At 51.6% G+C, this 15,610-nt stretch overlaps 4 protein-coding genes and 2 gene segments (V, D, J or C); all 6 read right to left on the reverse strand.

The window, feature by feature from the left end:
* LOC101099449 overlaps positions 1–15,610 on the reverse strand; it is a 328,726-nt gene that overhangs the window by 34,019 nt on the left and 279,097 nt on the right.
* LOC123381268 (immunoglobulin lambda-1 light chain-like) overlaps positions 1–15,610 on the reverse strand; it is a 670,720-nt gene that overhangs the window by 24,500 nt on the left and 630,610 nt on the right. The window lies entirely within an intron of this gene.
* LOC105260055 (immunoglobulin lambda-1 light chain-like) overlaps positions 1–15,610 on the reverse strand; it is a 512,144-nt gene that overhangs the window by 15,980 nt on the left and 480,554 nt on the right. The gene's annotated exons all lie outside the window — the stretch shown is intronic.
* Positions 2,039–15,610, reverse strand: part of LOC109497182 (immunoglobulin lambda-1 light chain) — a 638,912-nt gene continuing 625,340 nt past the window's right edge. For 6 of the 12 annotated variants that reach the window (XM_045041887.1, XM_045041886.1, XM_045041892.1 and 3 more), the window contains exons 3-4: positions 3,941–3,979; positions 2,039–2,521 (exon numbers count right to left, since the gene is read on the reverse strand). In XM_045041887.1, the coding sequence (XP_044897822.1) occupies positions 2,202–2,521; positions 3,941–3,979 (359 nt within the window). In that variant the 3' untranslated portion in view covers positions 2,039–2,201. The remainder of the gene's footprint in view (positions 2,522–3,940; positions 3,980–15,610) is intronic. The other 6 variants (XM_045041896.1, XM_045041897.1, XM_045041894.1 and 3 more) reach the window with 2 other exon arrangements.
* LOC111557369 (immunoglobulin lambda-1 light chain) overlaps positions 10,573–15,610 on the reverse strand; it is an 88,733-nt gene continuing 83,695 nt past the window's right edge. Inside the window, exons 3-4 of the mRNA XM_045041905.1 lie at positions 12,726–12,760; positions 10,573–11,058 (exon numbers count right to left, since the gene is read on the reverse strand). Of these exons, the coding sequence (XP_044897840.1) occupies positions 10,739–11,058; positions 12,726–12,760 (355 nt within the window). The 3' untranslated portion in view covers positions 10,573–10,738. The remainder of the gene's footprint in view (positions 11,059–12,725; positions 12,761–15,610) is intronic.
* LOC109496970 overlaps positions 14,902–15,610 on the reverse strand; it is a 927,213-nt gene continuing 926,504 nt past the window's right edge. The window contains 1 exon segment of the V gene segment in view: positions 14,902–15,356. Within this exon segment, the coding sequence occupies positions 15,037–15,356 (320 nt within the window).

A 15,610-nucleotide genomic window follows, 5' to 3' on the forward strand; every position in this document is an offset into this window, starting at 1 on the left:
TTTGCAGAGTTGGGACTCGTGGGGATGGTCCTGGATATGCCATCACATCCTCAGCACAGGAAACCATGGAGGATTGGAGTCAGGAATGGGAAGTGTTGGGAGGAGACTCATGTTTCCCTCAGCACTTAGATCCTTCTGTAGGGTCCTGAGCTCCCGAATTCCTGCCTTTGGTTTGTTCTTCCAATGGTACAGTGGATGGTTACTACTTAGTCCCTGTACTGAGTGCCATGAGGGCAGCTGTCACGCTGTAGGGGTTTGTGGGCTGAATGTAAGCTGGATAGACCTGGTGGCCCCCGGTGTGTGGGCTACAGTCACTACGTCCTACAACTTTGCCCTGAGCTGAAGTGTTGAGGTGTGTGTCTGACCCTTGAACTGACTGAGAATCACAAATGCCCCACATACAGGAGCATCACTAGTACTGGCTGGTCCCCATGAAGCAAGACACATACTGTACCTCTGCCTTCACGTTCTGAGGAGGGACACTGACAACCAGTGCCTCACCTGAATCATGGCCTGGGGACGTCACCTGCAGAGCTCACACAGGTCTGGCATCCTTCTTTCTGTGACAAATTGGCATACTGAGCCAGAACTCTGGCCGTCTTCCTTGGTCTGCTCTTGATTAGTGTGTAAACACCTTGCCAACAGCTCATGAGGTTGCTTGTCTTGCTCCAGCCTAGATAAGAATCCCCGGGGCCTTCTATTGCTACTGGCTGACTCTGGTAGGGACGACAGAGATGGAGCTGTCTTTGTTCATGTCCCATTCTGGCTCCCTGTGCAACACCTTCTACCCCAGCTCCTCCTGATCTTTCCTGTGTGTGTGGTTGTGTGTGTGTTATGATCAGATCCCACACTGAGTTTATGGGGGTTTCTCCCTTGCCTCTGTCTCTTCAGTGTGTGTAGTTCATAATGAACATTTAAAACAACGAATGGAAGAGTTTGTCTAGGGGTGGCAGTGGTTCTGGGTAGGTTAAATGGGGGAGGATGTCATTCTCCCCACCAGGACCATTGGAATGAGGGAAGCCTGAGTGGCCCCCCCTTTGTTCCTTGGGGTCTTAGCTTTCCCATCTGTGGAATAGGTTCATGTAGATGCTGATCCCAAAGTTTCTATCATCTCATAGGTAGATTTGGGGACTGTTCACTGCTTAAAAGCTCCTGGGGGCCCCTGTCCTCTGACCCACTCTTGCCCCAGAGCATGCTGTCCTTGGAGGCTCTGTTCCTGGGCATTCCTGCCTCCCAACAAGTCTGGTGAAGGCAGCTCCCGGACCCTGATGAGCTGAAGGCTCAGACAGGGTATCTGTCCAACCTAGGACTGGAGGACTGGCAGAGTGAGTGTGGCCTGCACCTCTGAGAGGCTGACATGAGTGCCTCAGGCCCTGCAGTGTGTTTGTCCAAGAACAAAGCTACAGGTGCACTCCGTACATGGCCATAGTGTTGGAGGCTAGAAGAGTCCTCAGGCCTGGTGTCTGGGGTCACTGCAACGTCTGGGAAGCTTGGCCTTGCCATGGGCCTCTGGCTGGTCTGACCTTCCTTAACTCTACTCCTGAGTTTGAAATGTCTCTGTCTTTCATACAATCACTGGAAGCCCTTTGTGTGGCTGAGATGGTGCCCTTTCCTATTCACCCTGTTCTCCCGTGACCCACCTGCCCCAAATGTTATGAAGTCTGACATCACCTGCTCCATCTGTAATGCAACCATAACTAATGTGTCAGGTCCCCAGACTTTCATGACTGAGGTCTCAGGCAGTGCCAGGGTGACGCTAAGCCTCACTGATCACACAAATCTGAACAGACCCATTGTCCCCAGGACCCTCCTTGTTTCTGCCTGATCCCCACTGGGACCCCAGTCTGTCTCACCGGGCCCATCTCCATTCCCATGGGGACAAGGACTGCAACCGTTGAGTTGGGACCATTTGTTCTTCAGGCCATGGCTGACAAGCACACAGGGAAAGTGGGTAAATAGGTTCTCACTTGACAAGTCTATCCCTAATTACTGAGGCTTACCCAGAGTTACGTGGAACAGTGAATGCACACCAGATATGTCAGTGATATGTGCTAAGGTCTTTATTGAGCACAAGTAGAAATAGGGAGGGCGTGTGACCTGCCTGGTCTGAGCTGATCCAGGGGTTGGTTCACAGGGCTACACAGTGGGCTGGGGAAGGGGTGTCTGGTGAGGAAGGCCCCCATCCCAGAAGCCTTGGGAACCTAAGAGCACTCTGCAGGGACCACACTCTTCTCCACAGTGCTCCCCTCATGCGTGACCTGGCAGGTGAATCTGCTACGAGATTTCCACTCGTTCGGTGACAGGCTCAGGTAGCTGCTGGCCGCGTACTTGTTGTTGCTCTGTTTGGAGGGCTTGGTGGTCTCCACGCCCTGGGTGACAGGGGTGCCGTCTGCCTTCCAGGCCACCGTCAAGCCACTGGGGTAGAAGTCACTGATGAGGCACACCAGGGTGGCCTTGTTGGCGCTGAGCTCCTCATTGGAGGGTGGAAAGAGGGTAACTGAGGGCGCGGACTTGGGCTGACCTGTGGGGCAAGGGAGAGGTAACAAGTCAGAGTTCACATGCTTATTTAGTCAGCTCCTATCTCTGTCCTGAAGTGGGATACAGCTCTGTCATATCTAAAGCTTGGTCCTCAGTTGCCTCTTGCTCCCTGTGGCCTGGTCAGCGGTGGGTAAGGTCACTCACCTTCTGTTGGAGAGAAACTGAGTGTCCATCTGTTGGGAGATCTGAGCCCAACTGTGGCTCTTGTCCCTCTTCAGGTTCAACTGTACTCATCACTTTCCTAATTGCCTCTAGGCTCCTGTGTTACTGACTTTTATCGTGCTTGACACCTAATCTTTCCCTGTGGAACCTGTCTGTCCTGTGGCATGTCCTGCCAGGTCCATCTCCAAGGGGTGCTCATGCAGGTATTTGTCTGTCCTGGTGTTAAGCTCTCATCCCCTTCTGGGAGGGGGTTTCTTGGCCACATTCCCACTGATCCCTCATTGCAGCCCCTGCCCACCTCCTGACAAAGCCCCTCTAAGGTTGCCTGAGGGGGAGAGAGTGTCTGCCCTTGGGCCAGAATCTAGTCTAGCAGGTGGAGGCTTTCTGGAAGAGGTGAATCTGCTGTTCTGAGACTGGAGCTGGGGCTTCTCTGAGGGGTCACTTTGCACATGAAGTTATCTTGGGGCGTCTGCTGTGCTAGCATCACAGTGTGCCTATCATTGGCAGCCATCCTTGTCTCCCGTCCCTGAGGAGTCACCAGCCCCACTATCTGCTCAAGGGTCTCTCCTCCAACATTAATATGGGTGGGACAAGCTTTGGGGCCTGAGTGTCCTGAGCCCTGTCCTGTGTGAGGAGGTCCTGTGTGTCCTGGAGAAGGATGAAGGACCCAGCACTCTGAGGCCACCTTGTTCCAGGAAATCCTCCTTCTGTTCTCGTTTCCCTTGCCTTGGGTTCCCTTTTATTCCATGGCCAACCAAGAGTTCCTTCCAAAACCTCTCAGTAGCTCCCACCTAGAACCTGGAGAGCATAGAACCCAAGTGTGATTGATACACACTTGGACAGATGAGCTATGCAAGCATCCTTTACTGGTCCTATGGCCCTTGTGCCCCAGCCCAGGTTCCCCAGTCCTGTGTTCCTTCAGTCCCTCATTTCCCCACATCTGGGAGATGACAGACCCCAAGGAAGCTGATTGTGTCAGAGTCCAGAGGAGAAGCCCCCTGAGAGTACTCTGGGTCACAGTGAGGGGGAACAGGAAGGGGTCCTTGGGACTGACCTGAGCTTCCCCGACCAGGAGTCTGACAAGAGAGAACAAGCTAAAGTGGTGAGGGACAGCCCCAAACTGTGAAGGTCCCAGACCTTAGAGAGTTTCAGACCCCAAGCACAGTCATCACAGAAAGAAGAGAAAAATTCCCCCAATTTTCACTCTGGTTGCCAAAGAGAGAGAAAGGGGGAGACTCACCGAGGACGGTCACCTTGGTCCCTCCGCCGAAAACATAACACAGTGATACAGCTTTGAACACAAACCCTCTGTCAGCCCTGGCACCCTTCCCCCTTCCCCAGGCCCACCTGCAGCTGCTTGGGAGGCTCAGAGTCCAGCCTCCTCTTTGTGGGGGTTGGGCTGGCCCATGGGAGCTTGAGACAGGGCACCCCCTCCCCAATGCACCTTCCCTTCCTCATGGGGTGAGCTTCCCCCCAGCCCCCACCATGGTGGGGTAGGAGGGAATGCCTGAGTGACATATCATAACTCAGGTAGCTCCTGGCAGGAGCTCTGTGTATGGCTCAGCTTGCTTGGGGAATGCTACCTGGGAGATCGGACAGCACAGTTTCCAACACAGACATCATGGGGCCTGTGTCTTCTGCAGAGCTGAGGCCCGTGGAGGGTTCTGGATGCCACCACATGTCCTAGACACATGCCCAACATGGCCACGTGTACAATAGCAGGCGTGTGTGTGTGTGTCCTGGTGTGTGCACGCAAGTTTATTGTGTGTGTGTGCATGTCTATTCTGTCTGTGTGACTAGGGGCCTAGACCTGCCCTTCTGAGCTAGCTCTGCTAGCTAGCAGTGGAGTCTTCCTGGTTCTCAAGGCCCATTCACAACTTTACAGAAAATGACTGTGCGCACAGATGGATCCATGACACAATTCAGAATGGGATCTTGACATGGATTCATGGCCCCAGTGAATACGCATGGACATTTTAACTTTAGTGGTATTTTGTGCATAACTCCAAGGTGTCTCTGTCTCCCAGGGGCCTTGAATACAACTGGGTCCTCTGTGACACATGTGGAAGGAGAGGCCCCCAGTGGGAGTGTGGGAGATACTGACCAGGGTCTAGAGACTGAGTTTCCTGTAATGAGTGCAGCAGGGCAGGTCTGGGGAAGGGAACAGTGCAATGTTCCCAGGGAGGCAGGGGCACGAGGCCCCTGTGGAAGGAAAGATTCTCTAGGATGTGATGATGGGAAGTTTCCAAATGTGTAGGAAACCACAAAAGGCATGGCCTTGCGTGGGGGCCTTCAAGGAAGGGAGACATCCCAGTGAGTTGGGCTGGTCCCAGTGAATAAGGTCCCAGGACCGGAGTGGAGACTGGAAACGAACCAAGAGGCCATGGGAATCAAGGGCTATGATCCTGAAAATGGTTGGGGTGGAAATGGCCTACAGAAGTCTATCAAGATCCACAGGTGTGGACCTTGGTACTCTGGGTCTTGCTGCTTCCGTTGCAAGTACAGAATATTGTGTGTGCAAATTTGGGTGAGTGGGAATCTGTTCCACAAAGAAATATGGGGCTGCTCTGCTGGCTCTTCCCCATAAAGCCAGTGAACCTGTGTTCACTCCAAGGATGTTTGAGTTCAGGGCACAAAATGTTAAACACAAATTACCAGATAGTGTGATTTCTGATTGAAAAAAGGACATTTTATTGAGCATTGATTGAATGAAGGGAGAAGGGCTGGAATCATCCTGGTGCAAGGGGAATCCTTCCTGTAGGTCCAATGGCTGCACACACCCTTGGGTTGGTGAGGGTCTTGGGGACCTAAGAGCACTCTGCAGGGACCACATTCTTCTCCATAGTGCTCCCCTGGTACGTGACCTGGCAGGTGAAGCTACTGAGAGATTTCCACTTGTCAGGTGACAGGCTTATGTAGCTGCTGGCCCTTACTTGTTGTTGCCCTGTTTGGAGGGCTTGGTGGTTTCCATGCCCTGGTAACAGGGGTGCCGTCTGCCTTCTAGGCCACCGTCAAGCAGCTGGGGTAGAAGTTATTCATTAGGTAGTCTTGTTGTTGCTGAGCTCCTCAAGGGAGGGTGGGATGAGGGTAACTGAGGGTGAGGAGTTTGGCTGACCTGTGGGGTGGGGGAGGGACAGGAGGTCAGAAGCCCAGCTTCCGCGTTTGGGGTCACTTCACTTGACATCGGCCTTCACATGGGTACAGGTACCTGAACATTCAGTCAGGCCTCCAGTTCCCCTTCTGTGTCCATGAGAATCCATGTCAGGGTGGGTGGGTGGGTTAAGGTGTTATTCAATCATCTCCCCACTTTTGCTGGGAACCTTTGAGGTGGATTCCTATCACCACCCATCCCAAGACTCTTCTGAGATCTTCCTTCCACAGAGACATCTAACTCTCACTGTCCTGTTCCTGCCTCCTCTGACTTTTGACAGTGTCTGTCTCAGCTCTACTTTTGTCCATCTGTGGCCGGGGCTATTATGTGAGCTCTCTGACCTCCTTTTGGCTCATCCTGTGGACCATTCTATCTTGAGTCTTGTGTGAGTTCTTTGCCCTAAGGGTCTGTTTTTACCCAGATGTGTCTCTCCTGGGCTGTCCCTGATGGGGTAGGATCCTTGCTGATCATACAGAGTGTGTCTGCGTGGCCTTGCATCACTCTCAATCCGTAGCCTTTCTGCAGCCCCAGTCCCTGTGTCCTGCAATCAGTCATTTCATGAGAGCTTTCATGCCATAGATTCTCCTGTGTTTGTTGCAGATGTGTGTCCTGCAGGGACTCAAGAGTCCACTCATGTCTCACATATTCTCATTCCATGACTCTTTCTCTGGCATCTACTCCTTTAAGCTCCCTCCTACCTGTGGCAAGTTTGTCTGAGTCCCCATGCCAGCTCAGGAGTGTATACCGCACCCCATGAGGCCTGTGGGGAGCTCTACTTGCACCATTGCTTACTCTGGACCCTGGGTCCCTGAGCTCCGGGCCTTCTCCTGAGCCTTGTGTGTGTCCTCAGCCTTGGCCCATAGCATGCCACATCCCTGTAATATCTCTACTTGGTCACTCCTCTCAATGCTCCCCCTTCTCTCTTCCCTTTTATTTGAGGACACTTAGTGACTCCCAGAGACAAAGGTTGTCCAATAGGAGGCCTTACAAAGGTGGACAGAAAAGAGCACATACGGGACCCAGGATGACCCGGTGGACACATAGTTGAGTTTGTAGGTCATCCTGACCATCCCTTGCCTCTCACGTAGCAGTGGAGGGGCTGTGATGACCAAAGAAACAAGCAGGACAGTGTATAGTGGGAGGGAAGATCAGGGTCCCAGGGACTGGTGTCCAAAATTAGGGAATTAACAAATTGAGAAAAAACACATAAAGAAAAAAAAATAGACAATTACTCCCAACATCTGGGAGAGCATGGAAGGAGGGAGAAGATGAGACTCATCTAGGATGGTCACCCGGGTCCCATAGCTGAAAACAAAACATTGCGATACAGGCTAATACAAAAACCACTGCCTGGGAATCCCTGCCCCACCCCTTAGAACCCCACCTGCAGTTGTGATGGAAGAAGTGGGGGGCACTGCTCCATACTAGTGTCTGCTCAGTGGGGGCCAAAGCTCTTCCACCCCTAGCAGATAACAGGATCAATGTCCCCATTTTGCAGCCACAGGATCCTTGGAATCCTTTCTTCAAAAGGAAGTTGGAGTCTGATCTGCTGTTTCTACTTCTATATCCTGGGAAATGGAATGAGTTTGTGGAGGGCTTCTGTGTCACCCTGAGTAACAATCTGTGGAACTGAAGAGGAAATCCCTTCTCTGTATGTTCAAACAATGCTAATTCTTTGGTGAGACCAGGAGGTGATGGCAGAGAGTATACCCTTTCTCCCAAACCTTCCTCTGCAGGGAGCATCAGGTGGGCCTGTGTGTATGGTCCACTGGAAACTTCCTATGCCCCCAATCATCATTTCAGAGTCCTCAGCCTTATATTCCCAGGGGATGTCCTAGTTTGGGACTGTGCCATGCGAGGTCTGTCCTTGTCCTGTGGGACATTCCAGGCTTTGTCCAGATGACCTTGGAAACAGCCCCAGCCAAACTATTCCCATGTTGGGGAGGGGCCTCTGTGTGACTGTTGCTCTGCTTTATTCGGGGGGCTTAAACGCTGCCTGCCATGAAATGGAACTGGTATCAGTGACCACTTTCAGGCCTGGGGTGGGTAGGCACAAGTGAAGTAGAATATGTTGTCCATCAGATAGCAGGAGCTATAGAGATCGCCTGGGGTCACATGAGTGTACCCAGGAGCCACCTGAAGGGCTCTGACTGGACTAATGTCCATAGATACAACCTCATTACCATATGTATAGTGGACAACCCCATGCATTCCAGCAGCCTATCTCCTCAATCCCAGCATGTACCAGGTCACCAAATAGAAATGAGTCAGCAGGGGAGGGTGAGGGAGCATGTCATCATCCTGTGAAGTAGGGAAGAGCAGGGAACAGTGCACATTTCTTCTTTTCCCTGCACATGAAAGGTACTCCCCACCTGGGTACGTGGCAGCCCTCCTAGGAGAAGGAAGACAAATGAAATATTGCCGTGATGCACCCTGTCCATCGGGTGGACGGAGTCATTGAACATCAAAGCAGCTAATCCTACCTAAAAAGGTTCACTTGATGTGGGTCCTTTGATGCAAAGTAGCCAACTGTCCAGGGAGGTGATTCTGACGGTGTACAAACTGGACCTCCTGAAGGATCTGATGCCAGAAGCCCTTTGCAGGATGAGGAAGCAGAGTGGATGGCTCAGATACAACTCTGGGAGGTTGTGGCTGCATCCCCACCATGGGAGAGTCCCAGCACCAGCCGCTCAGCCCCTTAGTCCTTTCCTTGCAAGGAAAAGTAGAGTGATGAGGGATTCTTACAGACCCAACAGTCCTGAAGACACCCGACCCCCACAATCACAGTGTCAAATGATTTTCAGTATTCAGAAAGAGAAAAGGAAATACCCCCAAATAGCAATAACATCAACAATATAATTCCATGCATTCACTTGTGACAAGTTTGAGGTCTTCATTGATAAGTATTTTCATTGTTAAGGATTTACAGTTTCTACATGGGTTTGATCATGCTACTTTAGTTTCTGTTTAGGCCTTTATCTTCTGGTACACAGATGAAATCATTATTGAGAAAAAGGTATGATATCTGGAATTTGTTTGCAAATATTGCATAAGAGGGCAATTATTTTGTTGTGTTAACATCATCAGGGAATTGATAGATTGGGACCTGGCTGCTGGGAACATGGAGGTACTCTTATTCCTCTGTCTCCCTATTTTGGTGTTTTCATTTTTCCTTAATGCACACTTAGAAGAAACTTACAAGAAGAGATGATACAGTGGGGCAGTATCAGAGGTGGGGTGATTTTGGCATTCTACAGCAGGGTTATGAGTTAGACTTGGGTGGCCTTCTCCCACATGTGGTCCCAAGCACTCAGATCCATGACATGGGGCCAGCAGGTGCTGTGGCATACTAGGACCCCCTAATCTCCCTTCTCCCTCTTCGGCTTCCCTAGGGCAGGAGTGGCTGGGCTAAAACTCTAAGGGTTCCCTGTGCTCTCAGAATTCCTGGGCTTTGTAGGCTCTTCTCTGGTCTGATCTGGCTTCCTTGCAGGTCAGGTGAAAGCAACTCCTTGTCTCTGATGAGCTGGAGACATAGACAGGGGGCTTGTTGTGCCGGCATCTCTGTGAGAACGACCTCACCTGCTTCACTGACCTGGGCCTGGGAGTGAGTGTGTCTCTGATACCAGGCTACAGATGCACTCAGGATTGAGCCACAGTGAGTGAAGGAGGCTCAGGCATAGGAGGCTCAGTGGACCCTGAATACCTGGGGAAGGGGATCCTGACTTTGCCATAGCCCTCAGGCCACACTCACTCTGCCTGACTTGGTCTGCACCAGCTGAACTATACTCCTGAATACGAATTGGCTCCCATCTTTGGGATAATGGTGGCTGCCCATTATGTGCCCAGGATGGCCTCCTTTGTCATTTACTCAGTTCTCCATGTCCCCACCACTTGCAAGCTGATATCATCAACTTCATTTATAACCTAACCATAGAGTAACTCTCCTTGATCTCAGTTGAGATGATGAGACTCTTCATGACTGAGGTCCCAGCCCCCTGTTAGGGTCTCTTTGAGCCTGGCCTTGACTGAGGCCCAACAGAACATAGACTGTTGTCCTTGTGCCTCAGCCTGACCTCAAGTAGCAACACAACTGTCTTGAAGAGTGTTCCAGAGCTTCCTCAATTGGTTAGGAGAATCAACTAGGTTCAGGAAGGGTTAGGCTACAAGATATGAAACTGTTTCCCTGTAGGACTTGTTAGTGTCTTTACTCACCTAACATGTATTGTGAAAGTTTGAGAAATGTACTTCTAAGGTGCGTTGTTCAGAGCTTTCCATGGCTCCCTGCTAAGGTGCCAACCATGGACCCCTCATTTGGTAGTCACTCTCCCCTCTGGGTCACCCTGTATGGAACCAGGAAGTTCACCTCTGTTCCTAAAGACCACTGTTTCTGCTCAAGGACCTCTTTCCTCCTTATTGTTGCTTCTGCCCACTGCTGGCTCCTGGGACCCTCCTTGTTCCTCCCTGACACCCTACGGGAACCCCTGGTCCTTCTCAGTTTTTCTCCCTTTCCAGGTGGCAAAGACTGCATCCTGGGGGGCTGGTATGGCAGGACTATTTTCTACTCTGGGTCACACCCCGGGGGATACAGAGTCAATGGAGTCCTTTTAGGGTTAGTTGGGTGGATGGCGGTTAGATAGAATCACGTGTCATAACTGTCCCTTCTCTTAATTACTAAGCCGTTAACTCAGACATAACCAGACAGAGAATTCACATCAGAAATGTTGAATGATAAACGATAAGTTCTTTATTGAGCACAAATAGAAACCGGGAGGGTGTGTGACCTTCCTGGTCTGAGCTGATCCAGGAGTTGGCTCTCAGGGGTACATGATGAACTGGGGAAGGAGTATCTGGGTGAGGAAGGCCTCCATCCCTGACAGTCTCGGGGACCTAAGAACACTCTGCGGGGACCACACTCTTCTCTACAGTGCTCCCCTCGTGCGTGACCTGGCAGGTGAATCTGCCGCGAGATTTCCACTCGTTCGGTGACAGGCTCAGGTAGCTGCTGGCCGCGTACTTGTTGTTGCTCTGTTTGGAGGGCTTGGTGGTCTCCACGCCCTGGGTGACGGGGGTGCCGTCTGCCTTCCAGGCCACCGTCAAACTGCTGGGGTAGAAGTCACTGATGAGGCACACCAGGGTGGCCTTGTTGGCGCTGAGCTCCTCATTGGAGGGCGGGAAGAGTGTGACCGAGGGGGCCGCCTTGGGCTGACCTGTCGGAAGGGGGAGAGGCTGTAAGTCAGAGATCAGGTGTCCATGGCTGAAGTTCCTACCTCAGTCTTGATGTGAGGAACAGCTCTGTCATATCCATGGCTTGGGCTCATGTGGCCTCAGCTCCCTGATGTCAGGTCCGCTGTGGGTAGGGTTACTCACCTGTTGGAATGGACCTGACTGCCAGATTCTGTAGTGTCTGAGTCCTTCCATGGCCCCAGACACTCTCTGGATCTCATGTCCTCCTAATCCACACAGTCCTCCCCCTGGGAGTGGCTGGCACTGGCCCTGAGACCTGCATTCCCTTGTGAATCTGTCTGTTCTGGAAGTTTGTGTCACTGCCATATACCCCAAGTCCCCTACCCGGTTATACTATAGCTGGTCTTTCCTGTTTGCAGTGCTGTGTTACCCTTTGAAAAGTAGATTTCCTGCCCCCAGAACCCCTCACACCATCATTGCAGCTTTGCCCACCTCCCAACATGGACCCTGCCTAATGATGCTTGGTGGGTAAGAAATGGAAGTTTCTGGGGCACCTTCATGGCTCTGTTGGTTAAACGTTTGAGTTGGGCTCAGGCCATGATACCATGGTTTGTGAATTCAAGCCCTGCCTTGTGCTGTCAGCTGTGCTGATAGCTTAGAGTCTGGAGCCTGCTTGGGATTCTATGTCTTCTTCTCTCTCTGCCCTCCCCGGCTCACCGTTTGCCTCTCCCTGTCTCTCAAAAATGAATAAATTTAAAAAAAAAAATTAAAAAGTGGATTCCCTGGGGCTGGATTCCAAGGAGTCCTATAGATTGAGGGTTTGAAGGTAAGGTGAATTTTCGTTTCTGAGGCTAGGCTATGTCTGTTCTGAGGAGTCTCCCTGTATTGTCAATTTATTCTAGGAGGTCTGACTGTCTTAGCATTTCTGAAAGCCTGGCAGTCACTGTCCCTGTCACCTGTCCCTATCAAGGAACTCCGGCTCCGTGTATCTGCTCAAGGCGCTTTCCCTCCATGGTGGGCAATGAAGGGATGTACTCCTGCTGCTGAATGTCCTGACCTCAGGACACAGTCCTAAGACTTGTCCTGATATTGGTGTCCTGAATGTCTCTGTGGAAATGGAAGGTCCCAGCACTAACAGCCCCCTTCTCCTCTGAAATCCTCCCTTAATCCTTGACCCTCTTGTCCCACTTCCTCCTCCATGTCTCCCAAGTTCCCAGACAAGGCTCTCCTCACTACGCTTCAGGAAGTCCTCTCCCTGGGGCTCTCTGAGGTTGGAACCCAGTGCCTGAGCCATCCCCAGAATCCTTCTCTCATCCCACAGCCTCTCTGACAGCCTGAACCACCCCACACCTCCGCCCAATTCTCCTTGGACTCTTGGAACCCAGAGGCCCTGAATGGGGAGTTGACCATCCCCGAGTCCAGAGGAGAAGATTCATGTGGGGAGAGATCTGGAGCCATAGTGAGGCATTAGTTCAGGTCTAGATCAGGAAGGCTTCATGGGGATGGTCCCCTGTAGCCCTGACCTGATATCTGACAAGATGGGACCAGTGGAGGGGATGAGGGGCAGACAAAGGGGGCAAAACTTACAGACCTCATAGACCTTCAGACTAAGCTCAGCTCATAAGAGAAAGCACAATAGCCCGAAATTGTACAGTGGATCTGAAAGAGGAGGGAAAGGGGGAAGACTCACCGAGGACAGTCAGATGGGTCCCTCCACCGAAAATATGACACTGTGACATAGCCTCGAACACAAACCCTCTGTCAGTCCCTCCACCGCTGACCCAGGCCCACCTGCAGCTGCACAGGAGCCCAAAGCCCAGCCTCCTTGTCACGGGTGCTGGTCAGGCAGATGGGTGGGTGATGGGGGTGACCCCTGGGGACCTGGAATTTCAGTTCCATGGAGGGTTCAGATTCCATCCATCCTCAGTCATGGGGAGGAGTTGAGAGACCTCCTCTAGATATGGCATCAGAATTCCCAGCCAATGCCATCCTTAGGAAGGTGCTGTGTTCTTTCCTCAGTCTGTGTCAGGATGTCATTGTAGAAAGGGTGAGCAGGCTGTTTCAGCACAGAGGTGATGGAGCTGAGAGCCCTTTGCAGACTTTGGACTTGTGGGGAGGGTCCTGGATATGCCACCACATCCTCAGAACAGGAAACAGTGGAGGTTTGGGGTGAGGAAGGCAAAGTGTTGAGAGGAGAATCATGTTTCTCCCCAATACTTAGATCCTTCTATAGGGTCCTGAGCTTCCGAATCTCTGCCTTTGGCTGGTTCTTCTGAAAGGTAGTGTGGTCACTGTTTAGTCCCTCTCCTGAGCCCCATGAGAGCAGCTGTCATGCTTTAGGGGTTTGTGGGCTGAATGGAAGCTGGATGGATCTGGTGGGTCCATCGTGCTTGGGGAGGCAGGCACTGGGTCCAACAATTTCACCCTGAGCTGATGTGTTGGAGTCTGTGCTGGTCTCTTGAACTGACTGAGAATCACACATTACCCGCATAGAGGAGTATCACTAGCACAGGGTGACCCCACCACACAGGACACATACTGTATCCCTGCACCGGACCATCACTCTGTGATGTCTCTGACACCCAGGGCCTGGGTCTGCATCTTGGCCTGGAGATGTCACCTGCAGAGCTTACATAGGGTACACACAGGTCTGGCATTCTTTCTGTGACACACATGCACGCTAAGCCAGGACTCCTGCTGTCTTCTGTGATTTGCTCTTGCTTCATCTCTTAACTCCCTCCCACTAGCCCATGAGGTTGCTTTTCTCACTGCAGCTTTGACCAGAATCTCTGGAGCCTTCTATTGTTACTGGCTGGCATTGGTATCTTCGGCAGGGACTGAGTTTTCTTTGTTCACATCCCATCCTGGACTCCGTGCAACACCTCCTCACCCAGCTCATCATGAGCCTTTCATAGAGATGCCCACCATGGCAGTTTTATAAATGAACCAATGGCTCTGTGATCATTATGTGTGTGCATGTATGTTTCTGTTCATTGGTACCTGTGTGTATGCTTGTGTGTGTTATGGCTCAGATCCCACACTGAGGTCCTAAGTAGAAGAGCCAGTTGAGAAATCTGTCAGCAGACCATTGCCAGAATCTGAGCCTTGATTTATAACATGGAGGTCCCAGGCATGTCACCTAAGCACAAGTGGTGGTCTCATGGGTTGGCCTGGCCTTAGAGAGAACCTAGAGAGCATAGCTGGAGTCTATCTCTCAGAGACCTTGGATGCCAGAGGGAACCAAGAGACACTGTTGTGTGGAGGTGCCAGCAGTGGCAGTGTGGGTGTGAGTGGCCAGTGTACAGGCAGAGGGTCCTGTAGTAAGTATGACAGGGAGTCTGTGGAAGGGAGAACAGGTCATTTTTCCTGGGGAGTTAGGAACAGGAATTCTCATAAGGAAGAGAGGAAGCTCTAGGCTGGTATGATGGGGAATGTCCACATGGGGTAGGAAACCAGGGAAAACATGGTGTTGAGTGGGGGTCTATAAGGAGAGAACAGTGGACATCATAAGAGGGGGTAGTTGTAGACAGTGTGGCACAGGTACAGGGTGAAGCTCAGGAATTATCTTAGAAGTCATGGAGACCCACGATCAGTGAGAGCAGGTATGACTGGCAGTGGACATGGTTTATACAAGTAGGAAAGTATACAGACATTGTGGAGGATGGTTTTTCTTGTTTTTGCTGTTTGTATCTCCTGCTGAAGAATATTCTCTCACAATCTCGACTGATACTAAGACTACCTTTCAAAAAACATGAGGACATCTTCTATGGGCTCCTTTCTCATGAAGCCAAAAGAATGATGTTTCCACCTAAAGTTGGTTGAGTTCAGGACACAAAATGTTAAACCCAAATGACCAGAGAACACAATTTCTGATTGAATAAAGGACATTTTATTGAGCATCGATTGAAGGGAGAAGGGCTGGGATGATCCTGGTGCAAGGGGAATCCTTCCTGTAGGTCCAATGGCTGCACACCCCCTGGGGTAGGTGGGGGTCCCTTGACCTAAGAGCACTCTGCGGGGACCACATTTTTCTCCACGGTGCTCCCCTCATGTGTGACCTGGCAGGTGAATCTGCTGCGAGATTTCCACTCGTTCGGTGACAGGCTCAGGTAGCTGCTGGCCGCGTACTTGTTGTTGCTCTGTTTGGAGGGCTTGGTGGTCTCCACGCCCTGGGTGATGGGGGTGCCATCTGCCTTCCAGGCCACCGTCAAGCCGCTGGGGTAGAAGTCACTGATGAGGCACACCAGGGTGGCCTTGTTTGCGCTGAGCTCCTCATTGGAGGGTGGGAAGAGTGTGACCGAGGGGGCTGACTTGGGCTGACCTGTGGGGTGGGGGAGGGAAAAGAGGTCAGAGGTTCAGCATCCACCATGGGGTCACTTGACCTTAGTCTTCATGTGGGAATAGGTTCTTGAACATACAATCAGGCCCCTAGTGCACAGTCTGTGTCCACGGGTCCATGTCAAAGGTGGGGGTGGGTTAAGGTGTTCCTCAAAAATCTCCCCACCTGTGCTGGGAGTCTTTGAGTTGAATTTCTGTCACCACCCATCCTGAGACTCTCCTGGCACCTGTCCTCCC

Source organism: Felis catus, chromosome D3, assembly GCF_018350175.1.
Source record: "Felis catus isolate Fca126 chromosome D3, F.catus_Fca126_mat1.0, whole genome shotgun sequence".
Taxonomy (NCBI): Eukaryota; Metazoa; Chordata; class Mammalia; order Carnivora; family Felidae; genus Felis; species Felis catus.